The following is a 23,356-nucleotide window of genomic DNA, read 5'->3' as shown; positions in this document are numbered from 1 at the left end:
TTGTTAGAAAATAATGATACATTCCGACCCTTCAAAGTGACCAAAGAAAAAACAAAAGCTACAGTTGTATGTTTTAATAAATCCATTCCTTCATTTTAAATGGGCTCAGCTAGTTTACTCAAGACTTTTCTTGACCAGACATAACTCAGTCCTGCAGGAGTGGGAAAGCAAAAGGAGCAGCCGGCATGTCCTCTGTGTCTTTCTTTCATCAAGCTTGTCACAGCAGGGAATCTATTATGTTTGGGCGGGGAAACCAGGAAGGGCCACGGAACCTACCCAGGGCATCCACAAACCAATCTGAGATCCGAGTGGAAGGTGAGCCCGAGACCAGCAGAGATTCCCCCCTGCCCCCCAGCACGTCTCACGCGGGCAGAGGGAAGCTGGCCAAGGTGGAGGACGGCGGCCTGAGCTGATCTGGAAGACAGACACCAGCCAGAGAAAGGGCTTTTTTCACCATTTTAGATGCAAAGAAGGGGAAGTCAGAGCACCGAGAATGTTCTGTTCTTTTTTTATGGAACCACTTTCCTCTTACTGTTTGAGATAAGCAGTGGCTGTTCAAACTGAAAAAGTGGTTTAGGGCTTCCCTGGTGGCGCAGTGGTTGAGAGTCCGCCTGCCGATGCAGGGGACACGGGTTCGTGCCCCGGTCTGGGAAGATCCCACATGCCGCAGAGCGGCTAGGCCCGTGAGCCATGGCCACTGAGCCTGTGCTCCGGAGCCTGTGCTCCGCAAGGGGAGAGGCCACAACAGTGAGAGGCCCGCCTACCGCAAAAAAAAAAAAAAAAAAAAAAGTGGTTTAAAAATGCCAAATGCAGTTATACTGATTAATAACTATTTCACAGAAATATATTCTTACTCTCAGACTGTTTAAATAAGCAGAAACGAGATGTTGGGGAGAAAGCAGCAGAAAACAAGACAGGAAAAGCCGCGGGTTTGGGTTTTTTTTTTTTTCTTCTTTTTTAAAATATATAATGAAGTTTAAAGGGAAAATGACCAAACCTCAAAACCAACATTGCTGGAAGCAATATTAAAAGGATACAATCTAAAATCATGCTACAAAAATAGTGTTATCTTGTTTAACTAAATGTACATCTTTTTTTTTTTTCTCAATTCCATGATTGACAAGAGTGTTCATGTGACTGACACACGGAAGGCACCAAAGGTGAAGTGATTATTATTTGTCTTAAAATATACAAAGACATAATTACCTACTTTGGGAAAAGAAAAAATATAGTCATACCTGTAATAAATAGTTAAGTGTTTTTGCCACGGGTTCCTGAACCCCTACAAATTTCAACATATACAAATAGTTTCGACCCCTAGCATTCTTTTAGAGGAAACTACATCAGAATCAAGTTATGAAAAGCACTGGTTTTATCCACATACGTCAGTTTCATCATGAGGCAGGATTTGAAAACTCGGTTTTAAACGGGTTACAGAGGGACAGTTGGAAGGAGGTGAGAGGCCTTAGCGGCCTGGGCCAGTCCCGGGAGACAGCACAGGCATCCTGCCCTCGCGCTCCCCCAGGAACCCTTGACCAGCCAGTTCTCCCTCCAAGCACCGAATATCTGCCTTCCTCACATCTGCAGAAAGGAGAACAGAGGTGAAACTTGCAAAATCAATTCTGGAACACGCAGGAAAGCAAAACGGCCCACGAAGCGAAGCAGCCGGACCCGGCCCTGCCTGCGTGGACACCAGGCCCCCATGCTGTCCTCGTTTCCTGACCGTCCCTTCAGGTGGCTTTCCTGATAAAAAGGGGTGCTTCCCACTGGGTTTCAGCAGTGTCCTCCAAAGACGACTCAGATTGGATAGTTCCAGGCTATTACTGAAACCCGTACAAACCACTGTCAGATCAATTGTGTCGCGCGTTCTCTCCTCTGAGGTGCAGTTATGAAAAGAAACTTTGGGCCTCTCCCTAATCCCACCAACAAAGCCGATTAAGGTCCTTTGAGACAAGTTCCTACTCTAAATTAGAACCATGAACGTTCTGATGTAGCTCACTAGAGTCCAGGCTATTAACCCCTTAATGAAGGCTCTCGGCCTTGTGTAGAATGCATCCCAAAGAAAACACAACACTCCAGGGTGTCTAGATAGCGAGTCACCCAAATTAAAGTCTTGGCATAAAAAGTAGACAGCAAACTAACCCTGTGAAAAAGATAGACGATTCAAGGATCCGTAAACTAAACTTTATTCTAGGCAAGTTGCCACTGATTTACCCAGTGGACTTACGGGTAATTTTTTTTCTTTACTTTTATGTTTATAGAATAATAAAAACTAGAAAGGAAAAAATAAATCCCCAAGGTTGAGAAATTATATCCAAATGGAATAAGAATCTAGACCAAAGGAAGGGAAACTATATCAAAACCCACCCCTCTGTGTCAAGCCTGAAAGTATATAAATGCCATTTACTGGTGTGAAGAAAAGTTAAACAAACATTCAACTTTGAGAAGAAAATTCTTCTAGATCTAACAGATATCGACGGTATTTTCTTTCAGAGACAGTTTCCAAATAAAAGAAATGTAAAGAGCCAGATATTTCAAATTACCTTCTCAACCAGACAGTTATGATTTCAGCGATATCTGCTGAGAAGAAATAGGAGATTTTATAAAGAGCCAGGAGCATTTACAAAGCTCAAGGCAGGCGGTGTTAGGCCTGCGTCCTCTCTGAGGGGCACCCAAATCAGAATCCAAGTCACCTGTCCAGACCTGTGAGTCCCCAAACTCACACGAAGAGCCTGGCGCCAAGGCACGCTGTTCCCCACGCTGGCTCCCGCTCTGAGGTGGGCTCCAGAACACAAGACCTCGCTTTTCCAAAGAGGGAGGAAGTACCCTGGGTGGGTAACCACGTCCAGTGCTCTTGACAGGCCCACGGCAGACAGTCTGAGCCTCCCCCTCCTTCCTCTCCCCTCCCAGACCCGCCCCTGCTCCCACTTCACCAGCTGTCGCCTAGCTGGCCCTGGGAATGGTTGCTGATGAAATAAGAGGGAGCCCCTGAGTTCTGCGAACTTCACTAGGAGCCAGAAGAGTGTCTGGAGACCTCACACGCTAACGGCAGTCGCTGGAGCAGGAAGCAACTTTTTATTTCGCTTGAGACGGTCAATTGGCAGCAGCCTAGCAGGTGTTTTCACCTTTTGCTACCTGTGTAATGTCATATTTTCCTGTAAACCAGAGGTGGAGAAAATGAAAATCTGGCAGTGGCACGAAGACTTCATGGTTGCTTTGTTTTGAACGTGGATGGCACAACGGGACCCACTTCAGTCGTCACGGCCTCCCAGAATCACTACAGGGGCCACATGTTGTCTTCACACTTTATTCATCTGTTAGCACAGATTCTAAGAACAACCCACAGAACATCTTGTACAGCCCGAAATTAGGAACTTGGTCCACCTCTTAAATACGTGGGTTTCTTCCCAAAGAGCACATGCGAGTCAACAAGAAAAGGTGAGCTTGGGCCACACACACATGAAACAGGGAGGGGTTATTCAAGGGTCATTCGCTGCAAGCAAGACTTCACATACATGTGCAGACAAAAGGGTTAGTGCTTCATCTCCTCAGAGGCCGCATGTGGCTTAACCCAAGATTGAATCACTAAGAAAGCTTCGAAGAAAGGCAGATGAAACTGCAAACTTTAAAAGAGTAGGAATGTTTTCAACTGAGTCACAAAGCTCTCTCCAGAAGCATCCAACACAGGGTGGGGTCGGATACACTCCATGCCTGCCCATGGGCATGAGCCTTTAGCCAAAGGACAGTGATGGTGCCCAAAGGGCAGGGGGTGGCATCCACCTTCCAGAGCCGAGCCCTCAGAACCAGGCTGTGTCCTTGGCTTCCCTGGGGCCAGGCCGGGCCTCGTCCACGCTGGCACTTTGGTTCAAGTTGCCATGGAAGACATGGCCATTGGGATTGGGCAGGCTACTACATTCTTGCCTTTCTGTGGACAAAGGGAATCTCTCGGACGACTGTTGCTGTAGAGTCAAAATCTATTTTCTTTGCTTTAAATCGAACTTCTGTTGTGAGATTTTAACCTGTAACTGGCTTTGTCTTTCCCCGGCTTTATATGGAGCCAACAGGTATCTTTAGGCTCTCATGATTAGAATCTCCCTGTATGAAAGGGAAAAGGTACTTCCCACCGCCCCACCCCATGCCTTCAGCAGTGTGAAGGGAGGCTAAAGGAGAATCAGAGAAAAGAAAAAATACCGCATCAACCAAGTTGATGCCAGGATAAACTTTCTCTGAAGACGTCAGTGTTTGCATCCATCTAAAACCACCAGAGTTTCCACCAAATGCTTGAGGGTTTCAACCATCCAGGCTCCAGGAACAAATTCAAACATACATAAGTCTGGCACCAACTATGAAAGCCAATACCATCCCACCAGAAAACTGAGAAACACTAAGATTGCCTCAGCCTCAAAAATGCCCCAAACCAAACTGACATGGGTCCATATTGGAACTATTAAATGCAAAAATAAGCTTCCTTCAGTTTGCAAAAAACAGTCCTTTTAAGCCCCCCAAATCTAGATTGTCTTGTTTGTACACACAGACAACATACGGAAAATGCAGGTGTCTTTCCATTCACACTGGACAGCCATATTCCTTCCTTCTCACCACACTGCCACACGTGACAGGACTTACGACTCTGCATCACACCAATTTGCATACCTGGCCACTTCCGGTTGTAGTGGGAGCTTATTAAATATAAAGAAATATATTTACAAAAACCACGGGAGAGTCTCATGGCACAAAGGACATTAAATAGTTACAGGGGAATAAATAATTCCAAGATTCTAACACTAAGATGCAAATTATTCAATAATTCCTAAGTGGCCTATGGCACAAGGTGTCACCACTTTTTATCATCTATCAGCGTTTACAACTGCGATGGGCTTCAGAACCGTTCCTTGCAGCTGACAACACATCCTCAGGAGGCTAATAGGCTCCTTTCAACCAGATGATAAACTGGTTTTACTGAAGTGACTTGGGAAAATTTGGGCAACAACCCTGCCTGAACAGTCTTCTTTTTTTCAATCTCACTTCAAAGGCGGCTTTTTTATTGAGGCCAAGTAACATGAGTCCCAGCAGGAGATTTCTGATACAGTTCAGGGTGGTCCTTCTAAGTGGGCCCCATTTAATGCAAGGCTGAGTCTTTGTGACCCTGTTTTTCAATGGAACTCTCAGAGGGAGATAAGCCCCGTTCTGACTAAGCATATACACTCAACAAATGCAAAATAAATATATAAAATGAACAGATAAAATCCAGATGTCATAATCTCCTCAAAAATCACTACACATGATAGGTATGGAGTTTGTGAAGCATGGTTTGTACTGCCTCACAACACCCATGGGAAGAGGGCTCCGTCAGACCCGCTGTGACCAGGCCTGGCTGCCCTCTGCGGGAACAGAGGGAGGGGAATTACTGCCTGATGAGCTGGGTCTGCACCTGCAGCCCACGGCCCCTGAGCAGACCAGGGGCTTGAACAGGTGACCTGGGTCACGACTCTGGAAAGGAACTGCGGCAGAACTCGGGTTGTGTGGGATGTTCAGTTCAGGGAGCCCTAACCCCGACCCTTCAGAGACAGCACAGTACCATTTCCTGCGGAATCCTCAGCCAAGCACCGCTACCTGATCAATCCACCCGCGCGGGGAAATCAGACACTGCTCTGCTATGCAGAACGTAGTGCCATGTGTGCACAGCTGGACATTTCTCACACAGGCTCTGCTCGCCCCACCCCCAGACTCAGACCCTCTCTCTCTCATTACACTGCACGCTGCTGAAGCTGTAAACACTCACTAGGACAAGATCCTGGGGACTCTCCACGTTAATGCAAAATCTTCCCACCAGCAGTAAGCGTTTTTTTCCTCGGTCAGGGAGAAACACAAAATATTAGAGCTAGAGTGAGGTTTGTAAACATTAAAAACAGTTCAGAGTGAAAACCTGACACGTTAAAACAATTTTTCCATAAAAGATACAATTAGTCTCCAACAGAAAAAAAATTAAAAACTACAGCATCGTAGGGGCTCATTTAACTCAGTCACCACAATAATCGTCACTTTATCGAGAATCAGTTCAAAACCTTACATAACTGGAACTTTCCCCTACAGATTCCAAGATCGACATTCATGGTTACGACCCTGAGGCACAGGGACGACTGAGCCTCTGAAACATCAGTGAAAGGGTGTGTCATGGTGCAGATTCAAGTATTTTCAAATCCTAGACAGATCTACTCAGAATCACTCTAGAACTCTTCTCAGGCATTTGAAAATCAGTGCACACCCCTAAAACAGAGGTGTGTCCCCACCTGTGGTCCATGATGCCAGCAAATGGGCAAGGGTTTGGGCTGGGGGAACGGACTGTATTTCTTTCGTGGCTTTTACCTGGGAAGGTAAAATGACAGAAAATCTGCAGTCCAGCCTCAAAGTATTCAGGAAAGGGAGGAAACTGGAAAAAAGATGGTGCCCACATTCCTGGAGGAGAATCTGAGATTCAGGGAGGTGATTCATTTGAGGAAGCATCAAGGGATTTCTCAGCAGGGTAGGAAACAAATGGTGACCCTCCCGCAGGTCAGCAGTGCCGCGGCGCTGTGCCAAGAGGATGCCAGCTTTTCCCACCCCCCCAAACCCCAGACCCAGCGAAAAGCTCCACCAGCACACCCACCACCAAGACCCTCGGTGTCTCACGTGGCTTTCCAGGCTTGTGCTGGTGTCTCGATGCCCCGGGCATGGAAAACAACGGGGAGAGGGGGATCTGGCAGCGAGACTAAAGCTGACCCGGGGCAGCTATGGGAGCTGCCCAGGAATCACTGCTCACCGACTGTTCCAACCATGTACCTTCATTCCTTGATGTTTTTCCCCCCACTCCTAGCAGCCCCCATTTAATCCAAAGTCCTGACTTGTCACAAATACATATGACAGGTGGCTCAGAGTCAGACGTGAAGCCTGTGCTCAGGGACAGTGAAGTGGACACGGCAGCCTGTGAGGCCAGCGGCTCCCAGGGCCACCAAAGCAGAGGATTTGGGGACCTGTCCCGCCCACCTCTTTCTGAACAGCTGGGCACGGGACTCCCTGCCTCAGGCACCCGCCACGAGGGCCACTGTGAAAACCCTTTCCCAAAATGAACTTTTACCGAGGAGGACAAAATTCAACTTAGTCACATGAAAATCTGACGTGATGAGGGACAGAAAAACTTGATTGAAAGGACGGGCACGAGGAGCAGAGGGAAGAGGACTCTGGCGCGTCCTCACGTGTCCAGGTGCTGGATCTCGGGCCGGCTGTCCACGTCTCTGGACTCCGTGCGGGCGCGGATGTAGTCACTGGCGCTCTGCTGGCGGAGGCTGACTCTCCACTTCTGCGCGGCCAGGAACGCGCTCACCGCGTGCGCCGCGGTTGCCAAGAAGCCGAATATCTACGAGACACAAACCCGGTTAGTCCACGGGCACGTCAGCCATCTGCAGGGTCTCTGGGCAGCTTACAGTGAGCCGAGCTGCGGCAGCTCTCCCAGCTCTAACCCCAACACGCAGCCCCGCTGAATGTTCAGCTTGTCAGGGCCAAGTTCATAGTCGTGTGACCCACAGAAAGGCAGCCTAAGGTCTCTTTCGAAGCATTCTGGTTCTACAAGGTAACAGATCACAGAAGTGCCTCTTTTACAGACAGACCTTCATGACACTGGTACTCGGGGGAAAATACAATGTAGACAAAACACCGTGAGATGAAAAATCAGGGTCTTGCTGTGTGAGCCCCAAATCAAACCGCAAGACCTGACATTCCAAATCACAGCCCCCAGCCCCCACCTGCTATCCAGCTGCCGCTCACCTGGGCAGCTCCAGGGTGAGAAGCAGTGGAGTTTTAATGGTAAGATAATGACTGATGAATCTACTGACTAAAACCTTGCAGAGCTAACAGTTTAGCATTTTTAATAAACCTTTTAACCATCCCCCCCAAATACAAAAGTGCTACATATTCTTTGCAAATACAGAACAGTAAGGAAATGCAGAACACAGAGGGAGAAAGTCTGACATTGTCTGGCCCCATCCTCCCCACCCCCACCCCGCATTCTGCAAGACGGCATCTGCTTCATTAACACCCTATCTCGGCAGGGAAGGCCCTTAAAAGCAACACCACGAACAGACATCCAGGGCTCCATTGGGAAGAGACTAAAAGCAGGAGTTCTCAAACCTGAGTGTGCATCTGAGAGCTTGTTAAAACACACTTCTGATTCGGCAGCTCTGGGGGAGGCTGAGAAGGGCATTTCTAACATGTTCTCGGGTGATGCTGAGGCTGCTGTTCCAGGGACCACACTTTAAGAACCGCAGCACTGAAGGAACTGGGACCTCCGCTGGCCCAGTAACAGTATCATTAGCAAAGAAAAAGCTAAAGGAGAAGGAGAAGGACACAGGCCAGGGGACCAGAGGAGCAAGTCACAGAAAGTGTACAAATCAGCCCTGTTTTAATCTGTTGAGTTCACTTACCACGGCAGCAATTTCTGCTCCGGTTTTGTGGTTTAAAGCAGCCAGTACAATGGAAGCAATAAAGAAAAAGAAAGTGCTGAGTCCAGTGTTGACCAAATCCTAAAGAATAAGATAAAATAAAATCACTTGAAAAGAATCATTTCATGCCTTGCCCTAAAAGCAACTGAAGAACTTTCAAAATAAAAAGCACAATACCCCGCCTCTCTGCTGGCTCCATATTTTAGCCTTGATGGCCCACGGGTATTGGTCACACAGAGGAAGGCAAAGAGGATAACAGTTAATGATGCTCTTTGATAAATCACCACAGCAAAGTCCACATTTTAACCAACCACGTCATGTTACCATTTCTTAATGACCTATTATGGAAACCAAACTGCTAACCCACAAGGACACGCACACTAATTACCCAAAACACATTCAAATCCTCTTGGCATGGATAAGAATGGCCTGAAACTGGTGAAATCCCCTCATTCATTTGTGACATGTCAAGCACACTGTTTTCAGACCTGGAGAACACACTTAGCCAGGCCTCATGCTTCTCTTTCTCATGCATGGTCTTTCAAGTCTCCATGCTGCTAAAGCCTAGAGGATTTTCCCCTAAGCTTCTTGCAAAGCAAATCAGGTTACAGATCCAACGCTTCGAAGATTTAACTCCTGTCTTACTTGTCGAGAGGAACATAGCACAGTGATTAAGGGTCACAGACAGATGAGGGTCCTAACTGACCATGACTGTGGATAAGCCACTTTGCCTCTCTGTGTCTTATATGGGCACAGCCCCCCACCCCACCCCCCGGAGGTGTTTTAAGGATTGGGTGGAACAGCACATGTGTAGAGCCCAGCATCGTGCCCGGCCCATGGGTAGGGTTCCCTGCACATCTGTTGTTACTTCTGATATTACTACCTGGGCATCAGGCCCCCCACAAACTGGGCCATACCAGAGCGCCCCTGTGACCTCTACAGGGAAAGAGAATCCAGGCAAAATCCTCAACTGCTTAAGTGCCAGGTTGACTGTGCCATCAATACCAGGTGAGTCCTCCTGGCTGGCCTGGTTTCAGGGGCCATATCCTCACAGTCCTGAGCCTGTGCAGCGGGACCCTCCACGCACACACACACTCCTGGCCAGCGCTTCTGCACCGGCTCACAGAGAGCAGCAAAGTACTGACTACAAACTGTATTCAGAAATGTCTGCCAGCAGGGCAGTTTTCAGTGGTGACCAGTGTGAAGCCACGGCAAATTTTTCACAGATTCAAATCAGTGAGTGTTTAGTTACACCCAACTCTGGGTAAAGAAAAATATAGGGATATTGTAGGGATACAGAAAAATATAAAATGTACTTTCCAAACCAAAGACTATTCAGAAATGGAAAATGTCTTATGATAAAATGCTGAGGCTGAACATCAAACAAAACAGTAATGTACATTAATGGTGACAATATAAAAATATAAATGTGGTAAAGGGCAAATAGGTACTAAAGACTTTGAAGAGGTTCATGTTATTTGTCTATGAATTCCACATTTGGAAATTCATCTTAAATATCATACTAGCACAAAAAGGTCTAAGCACAAGGATGTTCATCATACTATTTTAAACAGCAAAAAACTGAAGGCAAACAAAATGCTTAAGAATCAGGGATTTGTTGAATAAAATGGTATTTCCATAACAGAACACTGTGCAGTCATTAAAAATAATGATATAGTTTTATATTTAACATGGAAGATACTCAAGATAAATGGAAAAGCATGACTTTAATGGTTCCATTTTTCTGCACTCACATATCACAACGTACATGTACACGTGAAAGACAGTCTAGAGAAAATATTCTAGAAGATTACACCCACATATTACAAATGGTTACCCCTGGATGGGTGCTATCACATATAATTTTATAACAGCTTTCTTGAGATATAATTTACCACAATCTAATTTTAGAACATTTTTAGCACCTCCAAAACAAACCTCATATTCATTAGCAGTTAATTCCTCATCCCTTCCCTTAATCCTAGGCAACTAACAATCTGCTTTCTGTCTCTATGGATTTGCCTATTCTGGACATTTCATATAAATAGAATTATTATATAATATGTGATCTTTTGGGACTGGCTTCTTCCACTTAGTATAATAGTTCTAAGGTTCACTCATATTGTAGTATATATCAGCACTTCATTCCTTTTCATTACGGAATATTCCATTATATAGATACACCACATCTTATTCTTTCACCAGTTTTTGGACATTTCAGTTGTTCCTGCTTTTCAGTTACTGTGAATAATGCTACTATGAACTTACAAGCTTTTTTTTTTTTTTGCGGTACGCGGGCCTCTCACTGTTGTGGCCTCTCCCGTTGCGGAGCACAGGCTCCAGACACGCAGGCTCAGTGGCCATGGCTCACAGGCCCAGCCGCTCCACGGCATGTGAGATCCTCCCGGACCAGGGCACGAACCCGCGTCCCCTGCATCGGCAGACGGACTCTCAACCCCTGCGCCACCAGGGAAGCCCACTTACAAGCTTTTATGCAGACATATGTTTTCATTTCTCTTGGGTCATCACATGATTTTATTTTTCCTTTATTATCTGTATCTTCCACTTTTTCTATAACAAACACTTAGTACTTGCACAGTTTAAAAGGCTTAAAACTGGAATACTGCAAAAGTTAGCATCAATATCTTGAGCTCCTTGGCCATGAAACAAAATCAAGGCTTGTAGATTCACCCTTCATATTAGGGAGCAGACACAGGCATGCCTTCAGATGTGGATTTGGGGATGGGTTGGGTTTAGTCAACACTGGTGCTTTTTGTTTTTGTTTGTTTTAACGCTTTTAATGGGGCATGCACTCATCAGTCACGTGCTTCACGTCTGCTGCTGTCGCTCCCCTCCCTGCAGTCTCACACCCAGCCAAACTGCTTCCTGTGGGGGGGGGCGCCCAGAACACCCAAGGTTGCAGCCCCTTCTTAGGCCAGGAGATGAGGAGGAAGGGCACCCTCACACACACATGCTTTCTGGTCTCTCTTTCATTAACACACCAATAAGCACAGGTGGGAGCCCAAGTAACTCCAATAACTGATCAACGGGATCTGGCCCACAGGTAGGTTTGACTTGTACACTGTTCAAAACAGATTTGAACAAGCCAACATTTAAACATCAGAAGACGGCACATAATAAACTTCTAAAAAAAAACAAACAAAATCCATCTTTCAGCTGCTCTTGAAAAACTGTCCTGAAGTCCCATGAAGTAACACAATTGGCTGTGACTGAGGAGGAGAACCACCTCTCCGTCTCCCAGGCCCCTGGCCCACCTTCTCACTTGCCCATTTCCACCACATGCGCAGCCCCGGGGGGCCCTGAGCCTATGACCCTGATCCAATCCTAGAGAATGGGCCATCCTACAACGTGCCCCACCCTTCCATACTCTGTGCCCAGCGAGCACCTGTTCATCCCTCAAGGCTCAACTGGAATCTGGCGTTTTCTCTGAATTTCCCCGACTGACCTGCTCCAGGCCCCCTGCCCCAAAGAATCCATTGTGTTCTCCCAGGCCTCACACCAAACGGGATCACCCAGAGCACACATACCACAGGAGAGCAGCTGGCATCTACCTACCCTGCGCTTTCAGTTCCTAAAACCTGGCCCAAAGCTGGTGTTCAATACCACTGGGCTCTGTGGCTACTTGAGTCAGCCCTACACATGGACAAGAGAGGAAGTTTACAACCACTCGGACCATACAGTGCACTGACTTGTGCTCAGATGGCCCCAGTATCAAAGGGATGATCGTAGTACTGATGACAGGGGCAGCTACCATCTACAGAGAGCCCACTGTGCCAAGCATGTAACTCCCAGGGTCTCACTGAGCCCTAACCTAATCACCATCCAAAATACCTATAATAAAGGGCCTTTAGAGATGAGGAAATTGAGCCCTAGAAAGGATGAGTTTGACATAATGGAAAATATATATTTGGTCTTTGTCCCAGATTCCCTGGAATTTCCTGATAGGAGTGTCTTTTGTCCTTTTTTAAAAATTTTATTTATTTACTTATTTATTTTTGGCTGTGTTGGGTCTTTGTTTCTGTGCGAGGGCTTTCTCTAGTTGTGGCGAGCGGGGGCCACTCTTCATCGCAGTGCGCGGGCCTCTCACTATCAAGGCCTCTCGTCGTGGAGCACAGGCTCCAGACGCGCAGGCTCAGTAGTTGTGGCTCATGGGCCCAGGTGCTCCGCGGCATGTGGGATCCCCCCAGACCAGGGCTCGAACCCGTGCTCCCCACATTGGCAGGCAGACTCTCAACCACCGCGCCACCAGGAAAGCCCCATCTTCTGTAATTCTTAACGAGGCCCTTTCAACTGTCCCTGAGTTTATGCTAATGAAGTGACTCTCAAGCCCCGAGATAATTTCTGGATGGGGGCTGGTTATCAGAAAAACCAGCCAGGTGATTAGAGGGTTGGAACTTTCAGCTCCACGGCCCCTGTGGGCGGGAGAGGGGCTGGAGATTGAGTTCAGCCTCCAAATGGCCAAAGATTTTAATCAACCATGCCTACATAATGAAATCTCCATAAAAGCCTGAATGACGGGGTTCCGTGTGCCGAGAGGGTGTTGCCCCCCAACTCCATGGGGACAGAGATTCCTCTGGACCCTGCCCTATGCATCTCTTCCTTTTGGCTACTCCTGAGTTGCATCCTTTAGAACAAGCCAGAAATCATACATAAAGCACTCTTCCAAGTTCTTTAAGTTGTTCTAGAAAATTATTGAACCTGAGGAGGGGCTTGTGGGAACTCCTGAATCTGCAGCTGGCCAACTGTGCCGGGGGCAGTCTCACGGGACTGAGCCCTTTAACCTGGGGGGTCTGCACTAACTCTGGGATTTAGTGTCAGAACTGAATTGAATTGCTGGACACCCAGTTGGTCTTGGAGAATTAGAGAAGTACTCAGTGTGGAAAAACTACACAGATTTGGTGTCAGAAAAAAACACATACTTGGTGTCAAAAGTGGTGTCAGAAAACACTATGCAATAAGTCATGGCGAAAGCCTCAGAACTCTGCAGGCGGCCCCTCTGGTGGACTGTTCTCAACTCACCACAGCACCCAGCCTGGGTTCTCAGGTCGGGAGACATCTGTGGGAGGAGCAGGGGCCACAGAGGCCACTAAGAAGGAGCACCAAAGAGAAAGAAGAGAGACTGAGGCTGTGGTGTCATCAGAGGCAAGAGGAGAGAGCAGGGCAGGAGGGACTGAGCTGCGCGTATTCCGGCGCTGAAACGGCTGGGGGCGGCGGGGAGGACTGGGGAGTAAGCATAGGATCCAGGAGCACAGAGGTCCCCAGTGATGCTGACCAGAGGACTTTCAAGGACATAAAGTCAGGGGAGTGGATGGGGGAGGGGAAGAGGCAGTCCTCGTGTTCGGGAAGGACACAGGGAAGGCTTTTTGGGGTGTTGACACTATCCTATCTGTTGACCCAGGTGATGGCTACACAGTCTTTGATCATTCTTCACTCAACTGTACATTTACTTTTACAGATTTTTCTGAATATGCTGTATTTGATGATAAAAGCTGAGACAAGAGATCAGGAAGCAGGGAAGTAGAGGAGGCATATGCAGACCTCCCTCTGCTTTAAAAAGTTTGGCTGCGCTTACAGGGCTTGAGGGCTCTGAGTGCCAGCTAAGGAGAGTGGGAGCCCCCGGGGTCCATGGTAGGAAGAGGATGGAAGGAGAGAGGGACGGGGTGGCAGAGGAGGCCAGGGGCACCAATCAAGGTGAACACAGGGGTGTGTGAGCTCCCAATATACAGAGAAAAACACACATCACAGAATAAGTCCCACAGATTCGCTAAAAAAACAAACAAACAAAACAAGCTGATATTAACACACTCTTTCTGACTGCATCAAATAATGCTTGTATAAAATATATACTTTGCATTGTCCTCCTTGTTTACCATTTTTCATGCATATGTGAGTCAACTTATCTCCTGAAATGACCCAGTTTTCTAAATCTATACCAATCACACCCTATGTCACTCATCAGCTGGCTCTGTTGGGGTCAAGAATACTCCTACCGCCTTGTTAGAGAAACATACACACCCAAGGCCAACCCACTGTGATGATTCCAGCCGGATCAGCTCTAAGAACTCACTTTTGCTCCCGTCCCTGAGAACAGATGACCTGGGCTCCCATCAGTAAGTACCAACTCCTCGAGTCCATGAAACTTACATACTCTTTTGTTGGAGAAGCAGACACCTTCACCTGCTCTAAAAGGGTGGAAATCCTGCAAAGGATCCCAAAGGACAGAAAGTGTTCTCAGGTGACCACGTCACCACCCGGTCATCGGCCCTAGCCAACACCATCCAAAAGGAAAGGAGGGATGTTAACTTTCCAGTGAAAAAGATGCACTTCGATATAACCCCCAAAATGTGGCTGTCAACCAGTGAAACTCTTTCATGGTTAAAATAGAAAAATCAGGATTTAAGAAAGCTCAACAAATAGGTATTTCTGGAGATAAGATAAAGGCCAGTATGAATTAATTAGAAATCTGAAGTATGAAGTCTTTTTTGCTGTTGTTATGGTGATCTGTGATCCTTTTTAAATGAATTAATTACCTAACTAACTAATTATTTTTTTGGCTACGCCACACAGCTTGTGGAATCTTAGTTCCCCAACCAGGAACTGAACCTGGGCTCATGGCAGTAAAAGCGCAAAGTCCTAACCACTGGACTGCCAGGGAATTCCCAGTGATTCTTTTTTTTAAAATTGAAATGTAGTTGATTTACAATATTATATTAGTTTCAGGTGTACAGTACAGTGATTCAGTATTTTTGCAGATTACACTCCATTATAAATTATTATAAGCTAATGGCTATAATTGCCTATGTTATATAATATAGTGAAGTATAAAGTCTTCTAACAGATTTATGGCTGTCAAATAAGTAGGTAAGACAGAATTAAGGGAGTGAAGTCAAAGCTGGTGGAAGTTTACAGGAGAATGATGTGGCTGACAGACACCAAGGGCCTCTGACTCACAGTAAGGTTAATATTTCTCATACTGGCAACAGCGCCCACTGCTTTGGAGCCTTTATACACATTGTCTCATTTCATTCTTAAAACGGCCCTGTAAGAAAAATATTATCATCTCAACTTGGGGCTCTAAGTGACTTGCCCAGGGGTCATACACAGCTCTTAAGATCCACCTTGGACTTGAATGCAGATAGGTCAGCCTAACTTAAAGCCAGTGGGGTTTTTTGTTTTGTTTTGTTTTGTTTTGGCTGCATCGGGTCTTAGTTGTGGCATGCGGGCTCTTGCCCCGCAGCATGTGGGATCTTAGTTCCCCAACCAGGGATCAAACCCGCGTCCCCTGCATTGGAAGGCGGATTCTTAACCACTGGACCGCCAGGGAAGTCCCACCCCTGGGTCTTAACCATCCTAGCAGGTGCTTCTTTGTCAAACAGGATCTCCAGCATGGTTTCATTCACAGCCCGGTCCAGCCCCTCTCTCAGAAAGTATTTATTGTGGCCTTAGAAACTCCCGGGGACCTGAGTTTCCAACGTACCTTGCCCCATGACAATGACCTTGCCCCCATGGAGCCTGTGTGTTAGTTGGGGGAGGTTTGTGAGGTTTTCTTGTACTACCTGTTCATTACACTATCAGTTTAGAGCACAACTCTGTAAGCATTTTCTTACGGATAACACAGACTTCATCTTAAAAAGAGCTGAGACATTAAAATCTGTCACCAAAAACTGACAAAATGCCTCCAGTATCTTGAGGTTTTAGAGCTTTTTTCTTAGTTTTCAATGCCGAGACAAAACCATCTGAGTTTGCAACTGACAACTTTTCTAGTCCAATTCTCTTTTTATTTTTCCTCCTAAAAGAGTCTGAACAACACAGAGAGCACTCTGTCAGGAAGAGCATCTCCTCTTGGTCCCCCACATGAACACCATGGGAGTGGCCCCGCCAGGCAAGGTGACCAGCCCAGGCCTCCTCCTCCTGGGCTCCTGCACTCGGGCCACACTTTCCACAGTGCTGCATACACCCAGCACCGGCCGCCAAGAGAGGAGCCTGCGTGAGGGCAGGTGGTCTCAGAGCCCCCCACCCACCTCCAAGTACAGAAGGAGAGGCAGCTGATAGTGCTTGCCTGTGTCTCCCTAACTGGTTCCCTGTGAGCTCCTGCACGTGCTTATCTGCAAAGAAATATCAAGAAAACAGAGGGCTGTGAAGTTCCCTTTTCCGTTTGGCACAGTAAGGACAAGTTACACAAGCCCAGGAAAAGGGGCCTGGGAGTGACCGGCCCTGAGATACCTATGCCGGTCAGAAGGTAAGGCTGTCAAACAGAGTTAAGACCCCCAAACCACAGAGGGAAGAGGACACGTTTCCTCAAGACTCTCTGATCAAACCAGCAAACCGTCTGGGACCTCCCAGCTGCTTTGAATTTAAAAATATTCCTAGGTTTCACAAGTTAATGGCAATTTCATTCATACTTTCAATTCTTCCTGAATCAATACTTTTGCAAACAGCTTTTGGGTCCAGTGTGAAAAATATGCAAACGTATTAATTCCATGTTCTCTTTCCCATATTCTATAAATATCAACATTACCAATCTTCTCAGAGGACCCTAAAATCGAAATGACATCTTTAAAGGGGTCAGAATAATTGTTATGTTTCTATCATTAGAGAAGATTCCATTAATTTTGTAGTCATTTTATTCAACCCAGTAAGGAAATTTAAAATTTCACAGCTGCATTACAATGGAATATTTAAGTATCAAAATGAACTGGAACCAAACATGTCATGGACTGATTCCTGCTTTCCCTGGGAGCCGTGCAGCACCCGATCTTTTCCTAATCTGAGAGCGTGACTTCTACTCACTGTCAGGTTCCAGTTGATCTGGGGGATCCTCATGTGAAGGTTGAGACTGAACAGAATCAGCAAGACTCCAGTCACCACAAACGCACTGCAGCTCACAAACTCAAAAAAGTAGAGGCCTTCACACGGGGAGCACTCCATGATGGTCTCTATGCAGATGAACGCGATCAGGGCCAAAATCTGGGAAGAAAATTACAAACACATATGTACGTGTACATTCAGCACACATCTGTGGACACACGTGTCTACAGCATTTAAATAAAACTCAACCACCACCGCCACATAACAGCCCCGGAGTTTTTCCCCCTGGGGACAGCAGTATCATGATCAGGAATGTGACCTGATCCAGTTCTTACCTAAGAACAGGTATAGGGGGCTTAATGAAAGGATCAGATTCCTCATGTGAACAACCAAGCCCCACCACAGGACACTGACACCAGGCTGGTGCCGTGCAGCTCCTGGTGAGGAAGCAGACAGGAACATGCCCTCAACTGTTTTAGGCTGCTTCTGCCACGAGTAAGTGGACGCTGCCTACACACGCTTCTCATGTATAGTCTCCACCACAAGGATGCCAGACATCAAGAGAGCAGGGTCCTGGTGGTGTCCATTTCATGGCATCTGCAACTACCTTGCTGGTTCAGCTGAGGTCACACAGGCTGACTGAGACCCTGATGGCTTTAGGAGAAGGATTTGTATAACCCCCTTTCCCCATTTAGAAGTCCCACCCAAAAATAAGGCCCACCTAATTAACTCATGGGCCATGCTTTTAAAAAGTTTATCACTGGACTTGATAATAAAGAGACAGCCTGGCAGTTTATAAAAACATTTTAAATCTACAAACAATAGAATCAATTTCTTTCTGAAGGACCAAAGTAACACTCGAGCAGTATGTCCCAAGCGATGAGAGATCAAGAAAGCAAACAGGTATCAATGGAAATCACCAGTTTCAAAGGGAGATTTCAGGAACAGGAGGCAGCAGAGGGGCTGAGTTAGTGGCCCTGTGATCAAGGAAAAGTCAGGTGGTCTTACACCTAAAACCAGACCAGTCCTGGGCTCCTGGTCTGTACCCCACTTCCACAACCGAGCACCTCGCCGCCCACTACCTGTCAAGCCTGTGCCAGAGCTTCCAGGCCGGACCCCCCCAAAAGTCAAGGAAGCACAGGCAGGCAGCCCTGTGGTTCCAGATTTGTCCTTAGAACCAGCAACGTCAGCATCACCAGGGAGCTTGTCAGAAATGCAGAATCTCTGCCTCCCCTCCTTGACCTCCAGAGTCACAGTCTGGAGTGTGGGAAGCATAGGAGGCACAGGCTGCTCTGGGGCCCTTCTCCACCTCCAGGAGTCCTGCTCATGCCTTTCAGTGCCGCGCTCAGCTCACATCTTCCCCACGCCCCTCCTGACTGCACCTCTCCCCGCCAGACGTGACTGACCTCACCCTTTCCCAGGAAAGCTTGCAGGTCTGTGGTTGCGTTCCATCTATCACACGTGCCACCATGGATCTCTCTGCCTCCTGAGCTCTTTGAGGGTAGGGGCCAGTCCATCTCCCTCCACTCCCAAGGCACCAAACTCACTAACCTGCACAAAGCCAGCGAATGGAGGCCCGGGGAGCCTCTTCAAACCCACCCCAACAATTCCTGACGGACTTGTCAGTCTCCACATGAAAGGAAGGGAGGCTCTGCTTTTTCCATGCCTTTCTAACAATATGTGGTCTTTCCATATTTCTATTCTAAGTCAACACGTAACAATTATGGGCCTTACAGCATACTTTGTGCTTCTCCTAATGGGTCTCCTTATAATTCTCTACAGAACCAGACACTTTCGTTCTCAATCTGAATTACATGCCTGACTTGCAATCAATTCACAAAGAAAGAGTTCATATAAGGGAAACTCCTAAAAAAATGTTTCTTTCTTTTTTTTTTTTACCCCTGTAATTGGACCTAGTAATCTTGGGCAAGAAATAACACACATCAGTATAGAGTTACAAATGTCTCTGGTATGCTAACTTCAACCGTATTTGTGTGGGAAGGTAACATCTACATTCTTAAATATTAGAATTAAAATGGTTTCAAGAATATGCAAATCCAATTGGCAATTCAATACAGAAGACAGACAAAATTCCCTGCTCTCTAGCTCATATGCTAATGAAGGAGTTTTTAAAAAGTAGATTAAAAATATAGTATGTTAGACAGTGATAAATACAAAGAAGAAAAATCAAAGCAGGGAAGGAGAATGAAATGTAACCAGGCAAGAGTGTTCGAAATTTTAGGCAGAGTGACCACAGAAGGTCTAAGAAGGTTCTAGATTTATTACAAAGGATATTAAAGTATACGACTGAAAAGCCAGATGAAGAGATACACAGGGCAAGGTCCAGAAGGATCTCAAACACAGGAACTTCCGTCCCCCTGGAGTTTGGAGTGCACCCCCCGCCCCCCAACACCTGGATGCGTTTTTGGTTCACCAACCTGGAAGATCAATCCTCAAGTTCAAGATTTTTTATAGAGCTTAATCTGGAGCCCCTCCCCTTTTCAGAGGTCAGTGGCTAAGGTTGAAAGTTCCAACCCTCTCATCACCTGGTTGGTTCCCCTGGCACCCAGCCCCCATCCTTAGGAGCTTTCCAAAAGTCATCTCATTAACACAAACTCAGGTGTGGCTGGAAGGGATCTGTTAAGAATATCAAAAATAGGGGACTTCCCTAGTAGCAGAGTGGTTAAGAATCTGCCTGTCAATGCAGGGGACACGGGTTCAATCCCAGGTCCAGGAAGATCCACATGCTGCGGAGCAACTAAGCCCGTGCACCACCACTACTGAGCCTACACTCTAGAGCCCAGGAGACACAACTACTGAGCCCGTGTGCCTAGAGCCCGTGCTCCGCAACAAGAGAAGCCCCTGCTCGCCACAACTAGAGAAAGCCCACATGCAGCAATAAGGACCCAATGCAGCCAAAAATTAAAAAAAAAAAAAAAGAATATCAATATCAAACACCTCTTATCACTTAGGAAATTCCAAGGGTTTTAAGAGTTCTGTGCCAGAAATGGAATGAAGACCAAATATATATTTCATTATTATAAACCACAGTATCACAAGTATTCCCATGTATAAAGATACAGATACATAAATACATACAGATGCACAACTATATACATACAATAATTTAATCAATCCCCCACTGATAGTAATTAGGTGGTTTGTAATACTCTAATAAGCTGTACACTTTTTATAAAATTTATTATATTGAAGTATAGTTGACAATGTACTGATTCCTACTATATGGCAAAGCGATTCAGTTATACATATATTTCCCTGTGCTAAACAGTAGAACCTTGTTGTTTATCCATCCTATATATAATAGTTTGCATCTGCTAATCCCAAACTCCCAATCCATCCCTCCCCTATCCCCCCCTCCCCCTTGGCAACCACAAGTCTGTTCCCTATGTCTGTGAGTCTGTTTCTGTTTCATAGAGAAGTTTACTTGTGTCATATTTTAGATTCCACATATAAGTGTCAAAGAGTGTTCTGCCTATGTTTTCCTCTAAGAGTTTTATAGTGTCCAGTCTTACATCTAGGTCTCTAATCCATTTTGAGTTTATTTTTGTGTATGGTGTTAGGGAGTGTTCTAATTTCATTCTTTTACATGTAGCTGTCCAGTTTTCCCAGCACCACTTATTGAAGAGACTGTGTTTTCTCCATTGTATATTCTTGCCCGCTTTGTCATAGATTAATTGACCCTAAGTTCTAGTAAGCAGTATACTTTTTATTTGCCTGCACTTTGGCACAGCAAATCAAATTTCTTCCAGCACACTGAAATCTAACAATCACTGCTGAAGCAAAACCTATCAATTGGCCGGCCAATAAGAAAATAGGGACTGGGGGAATTCCCTGGTGGTCCAGTGGTTAGGACTCCATGCTCTCACTGCTGAGGGCCTGGGTTCAATCCCTGGTTGGGGAACTAAGATCCGACAAGCCACGTGGTATGGGGAAGGGGGGAAGGAGGGAAGGAGGGAGGGAGGGAGGGAGGGAGGGAAGGAGGGAGAAATAGGGACTCACAGTTATACTGGAAGGCAACAACTTCAAAGCACCTAAAGAATCAAAAGTAATTCAACTTATAACAATTCTGCAGTAGACAAATACACAAGGAAAACTGTACAGAGATGTTCAAAAAGATGTAAATAAGGAATAGCTATTGCAGATGCTAATCGGGAGATCACGGGTGCGCCCTTGAAGAGAGCCCTTTCCGTGTAGCATCTACCAACTGACCAGGAGCAAATATTTGCACAGTTGATAAGTAAACTGATATTAAAACATTGTCAGGGCTTCCCTGGTGGCGCGGTGGTTGAGAGTCCGCCTGCCGATGCAGGGGACACGGGTTCGTGCCCCGGTCCGGGAGGATCCCACGTGCCACGGAGCAGCTGGGCCCGTGAGCCATGGCCACTGAGCCTGCGTGTCTGGAGCCTGTGCTCCGCAACGGGAGAGGCCACAGCAGTGAGAGGCCCGCGTACCGCAAAAAAAAAAAAAAAAAAAAAAATTGTCAGATTTCCACAGCTATGGCTAATTATGATTGGCAACATCAAAAAGCGGGGTGTGGGGGGGGACATAGCTGGCTGATTAAGGTAACATAAAACTTAAAAAAAATTCATAAACCCCGTTACCAGTGGTGGGAGTGTTCTGAAGGGCTGTGTTAATAACAGCATGGTTCACAGTACATCCCGTTCTCCTCCCTCAGGGCACATTGTAGGGTTGGAGATTTGTGCTGAGTTTCCTGGGGCAGATTTACTCTCAAGATGATGAAGCTTATGCTCCAACATTCCATCCATCACAACTCCTTTTCCCAGGTGGTGATGGAGTAACAGTGGGCGTTTTGGGGATTCAGCTAACTGGAAGTTTTTTTGTTTAGGATTTTTAAAAATTATTATTTATTTTTTGGCTGTGTCGGTTCTTAGCTGTGGCATGCGGGCTCCTTGTTGAGGCAGGCAGGATCTTTCATTGTGGCACACGGGCTTCTCTCCAGTTGTGGCGTGGGAATTTTCTCTTCTCTAGTCGTGGCACACAGGCTCCAGGGCATGTGGGCTCTGCAGTTGCGGTGCGCAGGTTCCACAGTGCATGGCCTCTGTATTTGCAGAATGCGGGCTCTGGTTGAGGCGCCAGAGCTCAGTAGTTGCAGCACACGGGTTTAGTTGCCCCGAGACATGTGTGGTCTTAGTCCCCAACCAGGGATCGAACCCACATCCCCTGCATTGTAAGGTGGATTCTTTACTACTGGACCACCAGGAAAGTCCCAGCTAATTGGAAGCTGAGTGAGAGAGACAGTGAATTTGGGTTTGGTGGTCGCTTTCATGTACGGCTATTGTAGCCTTCCCTCTGATCTGACATCATGAGGAAGAAAAAGGTGCTAAAATTCACAAGATCAATGTGTCTGACAGTGCCAAACTAAAAGTGTGGGTGGTGAAGGGGGAACGGGGTTTGAAACATACGGAGCCAGAAGTTAGCATTCTTTAGAAGGAGAATTCTTCAGATCATCAAATGCCCAAAACCGTAAGTGGACAATTCTGTTTTCATTGGTGCCTAAATGGAAGTTGTGCCCTATCAGGAATATATCCAATAACACAGAGTATGCAATTATTAACACACTATATACTTTTCCTCCCTTTTTGGTGGGAATCACATGAAATAGAATCTATCATTATTCTGGGTTTCAGGGAATTCCCTGGTGGTCCAGTGGTTAGGACTCTGCAATCTCACTGCCGAGGGCCTGAGTTCAATCCCTGGTTGGGGAACTTAGATCCCACAAGCCATGCGATGTGGCCAAAAGAAAAAATAAATAAAAAGAAAAAAAGAAATTCCAGCAGTGGTACTATAAAGAGCAACTACATATATGTGGGAGATTATTATAATTTATGCATCCCCATGTATCAGATCACATCATAAAGTATCTGACAAATCTTGAACTGATAAAGTCTGACAGTCCCAAATAAAATGGCACACAAAGTTGCCTCTAATATTACTCAGGCATAAAAAGAAACGAAATTGAGCTATTTGTAATGAGGTGGATGGATCTAGAGTTTGTCATACAGAATGAAGTA

General features: G+C 46.3%; 1 protein-coding gene across 1 annotated transcript in view; it reads right to left on the bottom strand.

The window, feature by feature from the left end:
- Positions 1-7,228: 7,228 nt before the first annotated feature.
- The window catches only part of CMTM4 (CKLF like MARVEL transmembrane domain containing 4), a gene marked incomplete at both ends in the record, with an annotated part of 63,144 nt that continues 47,016 nt past the window's right edge, over positions 7,229-23,356 (bottom strand). The window contains 3 exons of the mRNA XM_079722976.1: positions 7,229-7,393; positions 8,457-8,555; positions 17,286-17,462. Coding sequence (XP_079579102.1) covers positions 7,229-7,393; positions 8,457-8,555; positions 17,286-17,462 — 441 coding nt within the window. The remainder of the gene's footprint in view (positions 7,394-8,456; positions 8,556-17,285; positions 17,463-23,356) is intronic.

This window comes from Hyperoodon ampullatus, assembly GCF_949752795.1.
Source record: "Hyperoodon ampullatus genome assembly, chromosome: 18".
NCBI classification, from domain to species: domain Eukaryota; kingdom Metazoa; phylum Chordata; class Mammalia; order Artiodactyla; family Ziphiidae; genus Hyperoodon; species Hyperoodon ampullatus.
The sequence above is the reverse complement of the archived record's forward strand: the minus strand, read 5'-3'. Positions and strand labels throughout refer to the sequence as shown.